The 12,037-nt window shown below is 40.1% G+C and overlaps 1 protein-coding gene across 1 annotated transcript in view; it reads left to right on the forward strand.

The window, feature by feature from the left end:
* Positions 1–8,796, forward strand: part of LOC102297325 (NLR family CARD domain-containing protein 3) — a 19,236-nt gene extending 10,440 nt beyond the window's left edge. The window contains exons 5-12 of the mRNA XM_014336950.2: positions 1,410–1,488; positions 1,632–1,845; positions 1,983–3,792; positions 3,875–4,048; positions 4,399–4,572; positions 5,090–5,245; positions 7,698–7,747; positions 7,923–8,796. Coding sequence (XP_014192436.1) covers positions 1,410–1,488; positions 1,632–1,845; positions 1,983–3,792; positions 3,875–4,048; positions 4,399–4,572; positions 5,090–5,245; positions 7,698–7,747; positions 7,923–8,452 — 3,187 coding nt within the window. The 3' untranslated portion in view covers positions 8,453–8,796. The remainder of the gene's footprint in view (positions 1–1,409; positions 1,489–1,631; positions 1,846–1,982; positions 3,793–3,874; positions 4,049–4,398; positions 4,573–5,089; positions 5,246–7,697; positions 7,748–7,922) is intronic.
* Positions 8,797–12,037: the final 3,241 nt, after the last annotated feature.

The raw sequence follows: 12,037 nt of genomic DNA on the forward strand, positions 1-12,037 counted from the left end.
TAATGAGTTTTTTGGGTTCATTGAGAACATGGTTGTTGTTCAATAATAAAATTATTCCTCAAAAATACAACTTGCCTAATAATTCTGCACTCCCTGTATTTTAAAGGACAAAAATCATCTCCTACAGAAAGGTGAGCTGTTACTAACACTGACGCTATTTTAGCCATCAGTTTGGTGTTTGACTTAAATTAACTGGAATACTAAGGTATTAAGGAATTCCTTTATTATATAATATATACACAGATGTATATTTAAACGTCTGCAGCTTATTGTAGGACCATCCATAGTCCTGCATAGTGTAAATGGCTGAGGGTCACATCATGAGGACCACGAAATACCTAATTACCATTTAAATCCAAATCATATTTACCTCACTGATTGCACCTTAAACTAAAGTTGATTCACATTCTTTGAAATCTAGATTTACAGAAAACAATGGCAGATAATTGTGCAACAGCTCTTTATGTTGAAGAATGTACGTATCCATTCAGACACAATGAACTCAAGCACTCATTTTACCTGGAAATACCAAGATTACATCATCACCAGTGTTCACAATCTGACAGTGAAAACAGGACAATAGTAGAAGAGAAGGATCTTAACACTATCAAAGGAGATTTTGAAAGAATCTCAAACAGTTACTGAATCCTCTGAATGTGTGAATATTTTTGAAATTATTAGAATATAAGAAATAAGAAATATAAAATGAAAGGAGGATCTGCTGTGAAAATATAATATTGTTGGCATGGATAGCAGGGATAGCTCAGCAGGTAGAGTGGTGGCCCCATGATCGGAAGGTCGGGGGTTCGACTCCACTGAACAGCTACCCTGAGGTACCCCTGAGCAAGGTACCGTCCCTACACACTGCTCCCCGGGCGCTGCACTGGTGGCTGCCCACTGCTTCACTGGGTGAATGGGTTAAATGCAGAGGAACTATTTCCCTATGGGGACTAACTCGCACACTTTACTTTTACTTTACTTTACTTATTGTCCCTGATAGACAATAAATCGATGCAGTCTATTAAGTGTATGGAAAATCCATTGATACAGATGCTGGTTGGGTTTAGAACGAAAACATTCTGAATAAAAAAAACCCCACAACAAAAAAGTGCCTGCATTAAATTTGCACACATATGCTAAAGTTATTTGACAAACATAATAGAAGGTGTCAGGTTGAATTTACACAATGATCTTTCATGGAATTAACACATAACTGTTTATCAGATGTACAATGTTGAAAAAATGCTAAGCTGAGTAGCTGAGTATCAATGAGATCGTCAAGAGTGGCAAACTTTTACAACTACATGGAGTCATATATAATCTAAACACCTTAGTTTTTTTTTTTCTTCAGATGTCACTTACATTGTCTTTCCCCTGTGCATGAACTAATATTCATGAGTCCTCCACAGACTGGACCAGGAAAATTCAGAGGTTTCTAGTGGTCATTTTGTCCAGCAGGATCAAAAACAGCTGGACTCCATATTCATGGTGCGTACATACAGTATATAACAACCACTCTTACATCTATTATGTTCATTCATCTTCATGTTGCTCTTTGTAGACCAGTGAAAGGACATGATGTCAGCACTATTTTGTCATTGACATAATGTTCTTATAATATTTTGTTCCAGCTGTTAGAGGACAACATCATCACGTTTGTAAAGAATGAACTGAAGAAGATGCACGAGATTTTGAGTCCAGATTATTTAGAGATGGAAGAAGATGATATGTCGAAGGATGACAATAAAAAGCAGAGGAGTAAAAGCAGAGAGGCATTTGTGACAATTGTGTTACACTTTTTGAAGAGAATAAAGCAGGAAGAGCTGGCTGACCGTCTGCAGAGCAGTAAGGGGATTTCTCAAAACATTTAAGCTGCAGCATGAATTTAAAATTGAAAAATGTCTCAATACTTACTGAATTGAAATTTTGGGATATTTTCTGAAAACCAAATTAATGTAATGTATTTATTTTTGTGTTTTCAGAAATGTTTGCTCCACTTTGTCAATGTAAACTTAAATCTACTTTGAACAAAAAGTTCCAGTGTGTGTTTGAGGGGATCACTAAAGCAGGAAACTCAACACTTCTGAATCAGATCTACACAGAGCTCTACATCACAGAGGGAGGGACTGCAGAGGTCAATGATGAACATGAAGTCAGACAGATTGAAACAACATCCAGGAAAGCAGACAAACCAAACACAACAATCAGACTAGAAGACATCTTTAAAACTTTACCTGGAATAGATGAACCAATCAGAACAGTGCTGACAAAGGGAGTGGCTGGCATTGGGAAAACAGTCTTAACACAGAAGTTCTCTCTTGACTGGGCTGAAGAAAAATCCAACCAGGACATCCAGTTCATATTTCCATTTACTTTCAAGGAGTTGAATGTGCTGAAAGAGGAAAAGTTCAGCTTGGTGGAACTTGTTCATCACTTCTTTACTGAAACCAAAGAAGCAGGAATCTGCAGCTTTGAAGACTTCCAGGTTGTGTTCATCTTTGATGGTCTGGATGAATGTCGACTTCCTCTGGACTTCCACAAAACTAAAATACTAACTGACTCCAGAAAATCCACCTCAGTGGATGTGCTGCTGACAAACCTCATCAGGGGGAACCTGCTTTCCTCTGCTCACATCTGGATAACCACGCGACCTGCAGCTGCCAATCAGATCCCTCCTGAGTGTGTTGACATGGTGACAGAGGTCAGAGGGTTCACTGACCCACAGAAGGAGGAGTACTTCAGGAAGAGATTCAGAGACAAGAAGCAGGCTTCTAGGATCATCTCTCACATCAAAACATCACAAAGCCTCCACATCATGTGCCACATCCCAGTCTTCTGCTGGATCAATGCTACGGTTCTGGAGGATGTGCTGAAAACAAAAGAACAGAGAGACATGCCCAAAACCTTGACTGAGTTGTACATCCACTTCCTGGTGGTTCAGGCCAAAGTGAAGAAGGTCAAGTATGATGGAGGAGCTGAGACAGATCCACACTGGAGTCCAGAGAGCAGGAAGATGGTTGAGTGTCTAGGAAAACTAGCTTTTGAACAGCTGCAGAAAGGAAACCTGATCTTCTATGAAACAGACCTGACAGAGTGTGGCATCGATGTCAGAGCGGCATCAGTGTACTCAGGAGTATTCACACAGATCTTTAAAGAGGAGAGAGGACTGTACCAGGACAAGGTGTTCTGCTTTGTCCATCTGAGCATTCAGGAGTTTCTGGCTGCTCTTCATGTCCATCTGATGTTCTTCAACTTCTGTGTCAATCTGCTAGAAGGAGAAACCTCTGCATGGTCTAAAGCATGTAATAAACTCAAACTCCAAAACTGTGGTGGACAATTTCTTCACAAGAGTGCTGTGGACAAGGCCTTAGAGAGTCCAAATGGACACCTGGATTTGTTCCTTCGTTTCCTCCTGGGTCTTTCACTGCAGTCCAATCAAGCCCTTCTACGAGGTCTACTGACACAGACAGGAATGAGCTCAGAGACCAATCAACAGACAGTCCAGTACATCAAGAAAAAGATCAGTGAGAATCTGTCTGTAGAGAAAAGCATCAACCTGTTCCACTGTCTGAATGAACTACATGATCGTGCTCTAGTTGGGGAGCTCCAACAGTCCCTGAGTATGGGAAGTCTTTCCACAGAGAAACTGTCTCCTGCTCAGTGGTCAGCTCTGGTCTTCATCTTATTGACATCAGAAAAAGATTTGGATGTTCTTGATCTGAAGAAATATTCTGCTTCAGAGGATGCTCTTCTGAGGCTGCTGCCTGTGCTCAAAGCATCTAAGAAAGCTCTGTATGTTACCATAAAGTTTTTAAGATCTATTCACAAGGAAGATAAAGACTGAATTTGCTGCTTTCTGTGTATTTTCTCTTAGGCTGAATAACTGTAACTTGACAGAGAGAAGCTGTGAAGCTCTTTCTCTGTCTCTCAAAGTAGAAGGCTGTGAGCTGAGAACGCTGGACCTGAGCAATAACAATCTGCAGGATTCAGGCGTAAATCTCTTGATAGCTGGAATGGAGAGTATGCACTGTAAATTAGAGAAACTCAGGTCAGATACATTGTTTGTGGTTTAATGTGAGAGCTGTTTGCTAATTCGAACCTTCATTGAATGTAAACAATAACATGCACTCCTGAATTTCTTTAAGTATTTAAAGTTTTCCAGTTTCATATTGAGATTTACACATTTATTTAGTACGTTGGGGAAAACTTTGGAATTGTCTAAATTAGCAATTTTTTTTGTTTTTATTTAACAATTTGTTTATCTTCAATAAGTATCAAGAATCTTTTTTTAGGCTTTAGCAGGTGTAGGGATTATATGTTATTTATATCACGTGTGATTAAAAGTTTAAATTAGACATTTTAAAAATGTTTTTTTCTTCTAAATTACTGTCTCTTCAGACTGAGCACTTGTAACCTTTCAGAGAAAAGCTGTGGAACTATGTCGTCAGTTCTCAGTCTCCAGTTCTCTAGTCTGAGAGAGATGGACCTGAGCAACAACAACCTGAGGGATACTGGAGTAAAAGCTTTGTTGGATGGACTAAGAAGTCCACACTGTAAATTGGAAACACTCAGGTCAGAAATAATCAATTGTTTAGTTGATGAACATTTTGAAATCTGGATTGCATAAGTAACCCAAGCCGGGGTTAGTTACTTATGCAAGTTTGAGGGGTTTTCTTTAACATTTCCATTTTTTTCTTCTTTAATTCTTGCCCACTGATAAAATTAAGATTTCTCCTTCGTTTGATTTTTGAACTTTGAGTTTTAAATCTGGACTAAATGTTTATGATCAAAAAGTGAATAACATACAAACGTACAGTTTATGGAATGTAATGGTCACTTTCCACTGAAATATTTCAACACAGATATCGTGATTCAGGCTCAGTCATCAAGCTAACTAAATCCCAAAAGGTTGATTCTGTTGATCTGGATGTAACGATGAACAGAATCAACCTTGGATTTCAACACAGACTAGAAATTAAATTGGTTCGTATTATAACCAGAATGAATTATTATTGTAGTTTGTCCTGTACTTTTTTGTGCTAATTATCTGCTGTTCTCTAATAGTATCTGTAATGATTATTATGTGCAGGCTGTCGGGCTGTCTGATAACAGAAGAAGGTTGTACTCTTCTGGCCTCAGATCTGAGGTCTAATCCCTCCTGTCTCAGAGAGCTGGACCTGAGCTACAATCATCCAGGGCAGACAGGCATGAATCTGTTGAAGCAGCTGAGACTTGACAATCTCAGGTACAGAGAACGTCTCATAGCATCACACACATTTGAACACAGACGACTTATCAGAAGAAAGAGTATGTGATGCAGGAGCTTTCATGTATTGTAATCAAAAAGTAAAGTTATGTGTTTAGTTTGTGGAGAGCAGATTGCTGTGTTAAGACAAGATTTTTGATTTTCAACATAATCACAAAAACACAGTAAGCCATTCTCTGATGGGGAATTTAACACAGTGTTTAGTAGGTTCTGCCATGATAATATGCCCTGAGCTGGTATGTGTTCTGAGCCCCGCATGATCAAAGTCAAAGTCAAAGTCAACTTTATTTGTCAATTCTGCCACATGTACAGGACATACAGAGAATAGAAATTTCGTTACTCTCAAACCCTAGATGAAATAGCAAATGAACATTTAAATATAAGAGAGTGATTAAAAAATGCAAATAAAATAATTAAAAAGTAAAAATTTAAATAAATACAATACAAATTAACAAGAAAGATATGCAATATACAATATACAATATTCAGGTAAGGGTAAATGACATTGAGTGTAAACCAGGCAGAGTAGTGCAAATAGGCAAATAGTGCAAATGGAGATTTAGTAATGTACGGTAAGAGATAGTGTAACAACAAAGTCTTATGAGGTAATGGCAGTCCAATGCTCCACAAAGTGACTGGTAACTGGTGCAGGCCAGTGAGTGAGTCAGAGGTGTGTGTGTGTGTGTGGACAGAGTTCAGTGAGACCGTGGAGGAGAAGAGGGGAGAGGGGGCAGAATCGGGAGGGAGTTAAGCTTCCTGACAGCCTGATGGATGAAGCTGTCCTTCAGTCTGCTGGTCCTGGCCTGGAGACTCCGCAGTCTCCTCCCCGACGGCAGCAGCTTGAAGAAGCTTTGCATTGGGTGCGTGGGATCAGCCGCTATGCAAAGGGCTTTTTTAGTGAGACGGGTGCTGTAAATGTCCTGGAGGGAGGGGAGAGAGACACCAATGATCCTCTCTGCAGCTCTCACTATGCGTTGGAGGGTTCTATGACAGGACGCATTGCAGGCTCCAAACCACACAGTGATGCAGCTCGACAGGATGCTCTCGATGGTGCCTCTGTAGAAAGTGTACATGATGGGGGCTGGTGCTCCTGCTCTTCTTAGTTTGCGGAGAAAGAAGAGACGCTGCTGTGATTTCTTGGCCAGTGCTGTGGTGTTGTACGTCCAGGAGAGATCCTCTGTGATGTGCACACCCAAGAACTTGGTGCTGCTCACTCTCTCCACAGACGCTCCGTCAATGGTCAGAGGAGCATGTTGGGTGTGCATTCTCCTGAAGTCCACAACAATTTCCTTCGTCTTCTCCACATTCAGAGAGAGATGATGAGAGCAATTCCAAAACAGTTTAGAATGAAATGCACATGATTTCATTTCCCTTAACTTGCATTATAGGGAAGGCTCCAATGATGTTCAGATTGAACTAATTGATATGCAGTCTGATTCAATACTGTCAGTCTGATTCAACTAGTATCACTGCTGGGATGGTATTTTTCTATCAAAGAGGAGAACCTTCCACATATAGGTAGACCTGCTCAGAAGATGTTGGTTCTCTATGGATCTACATTTATATGTCAACAAACAAACACAGGAATGATATTTAACAAATCCAAGTACAGATTCTCTGTCAGTGATGATCACCTGTCTGCTGTCCTTCACATTTCCACCTCAGATATTGGACCTGACTTTAATGGACAAACAAACTAGACTTCTCTCACTGAAAAAGAAAAAAGAACCAAAAAACTGAACAAAATAACTAAAGTAATTAGTTTAATTGCTTAGTAATTAGTAAAATTAAACTCCATTGAAATTGTGTAAAAACATGCATGCTTCATTCTCACTCATTTGGGAGTATTGATGAAATAGCTTTTAGTATGCTGTGACTTAAAGTGACTGTAGCTCAAGAGGTAGCACAGGCCAACTACTGATAAGAAGAATAGGTGATTTGATCCCCGGCTGCTCCTGTCTGCATGCTTTCAATCTTTTTGTTGGACTACACTGTTTTTTTGGGGTTTTTTTTTTACATGTAGCTGTAAGGTTTGGTTCTCTGCGCACCTGTGGAGGCATACAAGTGCACCAGTGAACCCCTTTTAACCTTAGCTTCATTGTCTTTTTAATTAGGAAGTCTCCTGTGAAAATAATTTTTTTAAACTACATAACTGAGTGATGTTTAAGTTAATGAATGATCATTTTGACAAATAGAGATTACAATGATGAACCACATAATTTAAATTATGAATTCTGCTATAATAAAACAGACTAACTAGATCATGACAACTGCTGGACAAGACTTCAGAAGCATTTTCTTCAAGTGTATTTGTGAAAATGTTGGACTGTTCCTTTATCATTGTCTAACAGTATGTGTGTGAGAGCGATGTAATGTCCATGTGTGCATGCTGAAAGAGACTGTGGTGGTCTGACCCCCCTCTTTCTTTCAGGGTGGAGCCTGCTGGAGTCCGATGGCTGAAACTAGGAAGTCTGAGGAAGTGTAAGTGTGTTTTTAATGTGATTAATGAAAACAAAGCAGCACACATTCAACCATCTTCAAACTGTCACATCACTCATTCACATCTCTGATGTCAGGAGTCATCATCAAAGTGTCAATCAATGAACAGATGATGGATCAATAATTGCAGCTGTATTGTGTTTGTTCTCTCCATCAGATTCCTGTCAACTCACAATCGACACAAACACAGTACACAGAAAACTCAAACTTTCTGACAACATGAAGGTGAGAAAAGCAAAGGAAGTTCAATCATATCCTGATCATCCAGACAGATTTGAACGGCCTCAGCTGCTGTGTAAAGATGGTCTGACTGGCTGTTGTTATTGGGAAGTTGAGTGGAACGGAAAAGTTGAGATATCAGTGAGTTACAGAGGAATCACAAGGAGACGAGACAATGACTGTTTGTTTGGATGGAGTGATCAGTCCTGGAGTCTGAGCTGCTGTGATGATGGCCGCTACTCTGCCTGGCACAATAAGAAATCAACATCCATCTCCTCCTCCTCCTCCTCTGTCTCTAACAGAGTAGCAGTGTATGTGGACTGTCCTGCTGGCACTCTGTCCTTCTACAGAGTCTCCTCTGACACTCTGATCCACCTCCACACCTTCAACACCACATTCACTGAACCTCTTTATCCTGGGTTTGGAATCTGGTCCTCTGGTTCCTCAGTGACTCTGTGTGTAGTTTAGCATAATAGTGTCCTAACAGATAGTTTAGTCCGTACATGTCGGTCTCTTTCATTTTGAAACATGTTTTCAGATTTATGGATTCAGCTGATGTTTTAAACTGTTCTAAATGATTTTTTGTAAACTTCTTTCCTGGCTTTGTAAGTTTGTTGAGCAGTCAGGGTTCATCTTGATATTTATTTTTACTTTTGTTAGTGTGATGAAATCATAACTAGATTTTAACGTGTCTGTGGTCAAATTTGGAGAATTAAATGGTCCTTTAGAACCTAGATATACAGATAGTCAGTTACCAATACTGAACATTGTTTTACTCTGTTGTGGTATAGACTCAAATAAAACAGTGACAAAAACTGTAACTGTGACTGTAAATCATTCATTTACCTGTCCAGATGACCTCTTGTGTTATAATATAAGAAGATGTGCTCTATTTATCCATACCATGTATCTGGTCACATGGTCCAGCTTTGCAGAATATTATATCTAAGTTGTGCTCTTCTTTTGGCTCCCTGGCCCTCAAATTTCTCTGTCATCATAACTGGGAGAGGCTCAAATGAGAGGATGAGGTTCAAGTGAAGCATGCAAGGAGACACATTACCAAAAGAAAAAGCAACCAAAGTGTTGATGTTTAACAGAAGTGAATGTAAGTAAAGGTGCAATAATAATGCATTAAGTGAGCAGCGCCCTCCACTGGCAAGAGAGTAGAACTGATCATCAGCACTGGTGAGCTCATGCCATTGTAAAGGATCCTCTGTCAGTCCATCTTGCCACTATTCACAAGACTCTCTACTCCTGCTAAAGTATTGGTCAAATTTTATTGAAACTTGCCCACCCTGATGACCTGATGTGTGTACATTACATACATACACATGTGTATATGTCATTTTGTTTAATTATTGATATTGAAAAAGGTCTGATCAGGTCGGTACAATTACTGGGTTAGGATAGTTGCACTGCATGTGGCAATTATAAGCAACACACAGTAGCAGTGGCTCATGGTCAAAGTAGTCAATCATTTTACCTGAACCCTTGAATCTCTCCCTTGCTTATTATGTCCCCCCATCAATTTTCTTACTGCGATAATTTCACCTTCCTCCATCTCTTCCTCACTCTGTTGTTGGGACTGCTGTCCCTCCTACAGCGTCCTGTGACTGTAAAGCAGGGGTCCCCAATCCCAGTCCACGAGGGCCGGTGTCCCTGCAGGTTTTAGATGTGTCCTTGATCCATCACAGCTGATTAAATGGATAAATTACCTTCTCAACCACTATATCCCAATTCAGGCTCTGCAGCCTTAAAGTACACAGCCTTAACGGTCCACAAGGGCCGCTAAGGTCGGAAGTGAGAGGCTTGTGAAATGGGACGGTCTAGCCTCCATCACGCTGCCCAGGTTGCCTAGCAACCGTGACACCGACAGCTGGAAACACTTCATACAGCTTTGTTTGACAGAAATGAAGGAGAAAATGTTTTGTTCATTTGTTTGTTTCTTTCTACATGAGCTTTGATTTGATAAGTATCTGAGGCTGAGACCACAGGACTGTGAAATCATGATTATTGGGCTTCACTTCTGTACTGAACAGTCATTTAAGATTAGCTAGTAAATAACAATTAGCTGATGTTGTTCATTAGACTAAAGTCATATCACTTTGGTAATGTAAATATAATATGGGCAATATTAAAGTTATAATTTCAATCATTATTAGTTATTACAGCATTGAATGAAGTCTGTTTCAAATCCTGAGCTTCAGTAAAGATTCAAGCTGCATTTATTTATATTATTTATATTTCCTGTCACCTTAAATCTTCACTCAAAGACAGGTTTCTTTGACACTGTATATATATATAACTGTGTTATATATATATATATATGAGAGACAAATATTTTTCTTTTAATAATAACAATAATAGTAATGGATTGAATTTATATAGCGCTTTTCAAGGCACCCAAAGCGCTTTACAATGCCACTATTCATTCACTCTCGCATTCACACACTGGTGGAGGCAAGCTACAGGTTGTAGCCACAGCTGCCCTGGGGCAGACTGACAGAAGCGAGGCTGCCATATCGCGCCATCGGCCCCTCTGGCCAACACCAGTAGGGGAGGTAAACGGGTCTTCCCAACGGACACGAAGACCAGGTCAGAGTGCCAGATCAAATCGGCGACTCCGCATAAAGGAGAAATCAACAATATTCAACATTTGGACACCACGGCGCCAGCTGCTCAGGCCCAAGGCTGGAGCCCACCAAAACAACTCCCTGATAACGACTGTGTGATGACTATTCTTCCCATCCCATGCAAGGCCACCTGGGTTGGCTGGCAGACTGTTTACTTAGCCTGATAGGGACGAAGGACACTGTCTCAGCTGAACTCTGGACACGCACACAGCAGTACACATATAACACGTGATTAAGTCACGCACTCATCCCTCCTTTCCAAACGCCTTCGAATGCTTGTTTCTGCGGGGAAGACGGCGGGATCTGCGTGCCGCGGCTGGGAAGAAATGAGTAGGCGCTGGCTATAGGCGACTGGTCTGTGTTCCTATGGAATTACCACCCCTCTAAATCACAAACTATCCCTGTGGTAGTCACGTGCTTTCTAATGTTGTGATGTGGAATTAATGTGCTTCTGTGCTGAAGGAGTTTTGGTGTTTGTTTCCGTTGATCATAGCTGTCCTCATAAAAGGTGCCAACTGAGAAGAGGTCTCATTTTATTTCTACTTATGTACTTGTTTCCCTATTGTTGTTTGTAAGTTATTTCAGTGTTTCTCTGCAACGCTGCCGATACTCGAGCCTGTATTTCCCATGTGATTGGTCTTGATGTTGTGTGTTGGTCAAAGTGGAAGAGGGGAGGACGGGGGGGGGGGGGGGGGTCCTATTTCCTCTGCGGGGCAACCTGCATATGGCCAATAAAGCATTCAATCAATCAATCAATCAATCAATCATAGCTCGTGAAGTTTCAATTTTCAATTTTCAAAGAGTTTTATTGTTCAAAATCAAAAATTACATCTGTTCATTCATAAGGAAATAAAACAAATAAACAACCAAGACTCTGAAATCAAAACCCAAGATGGGGAAACCCACAAAGGGAAAAAAATAAACAAACACACAATACTCTCACATTTTCCTACATATAAATATTCAAATACTTCCTTGGTACTTTCCACATCTTTCTTTTGTCTTCTTCATTATCTCCAACTGAGATTCTCATAATGTAATCCTTTAACAAACAACTCATACTATTGATTACAACTCTTTCAGATATTTCATATTTTTTAAATACACAAATGTTTCTCGCTCTCCACAGAGCATCTTTAACACAATTCACCATTATCCACCAACACGTTTCCCTTTTTTCCCCGTTTTTTTCCAAAATCCCATACATTATAAGTTCATATGTCAACTCTTCTTTACTGGTAGGGTGAAGTGTCTTGCCCAAGGACACAATGACCAGGACAGAGAACCCAGGGATCGAACCAGCGACCTTCCGGTTACAGATACGCTTCCCAACCCCCTGAGCCACGGTTGCCAAAATGACATATTAATATGTTGGCATTACTAAATTTGTCTCAGTGCTGACTTTAAATATCCATAAAAT

Source organism: Haplochromis burtoni, unplaced genomic scaffold, assembly GCF_018398535.1.
Source record: "Haplochromis burtoni strain Fernald_Lab_line unplaced genomic scaffold, NCSU_Asbu1 Contig_157, whole genome shotgun sequence".
Classification (NCBI taxonomy): domain Eukaryota; kingdom Metazoa; phylum Chordata; class Actinopteri; order Cichliformes; family Cichlidae; genus Haplochromis; species Haplochromis burtoni.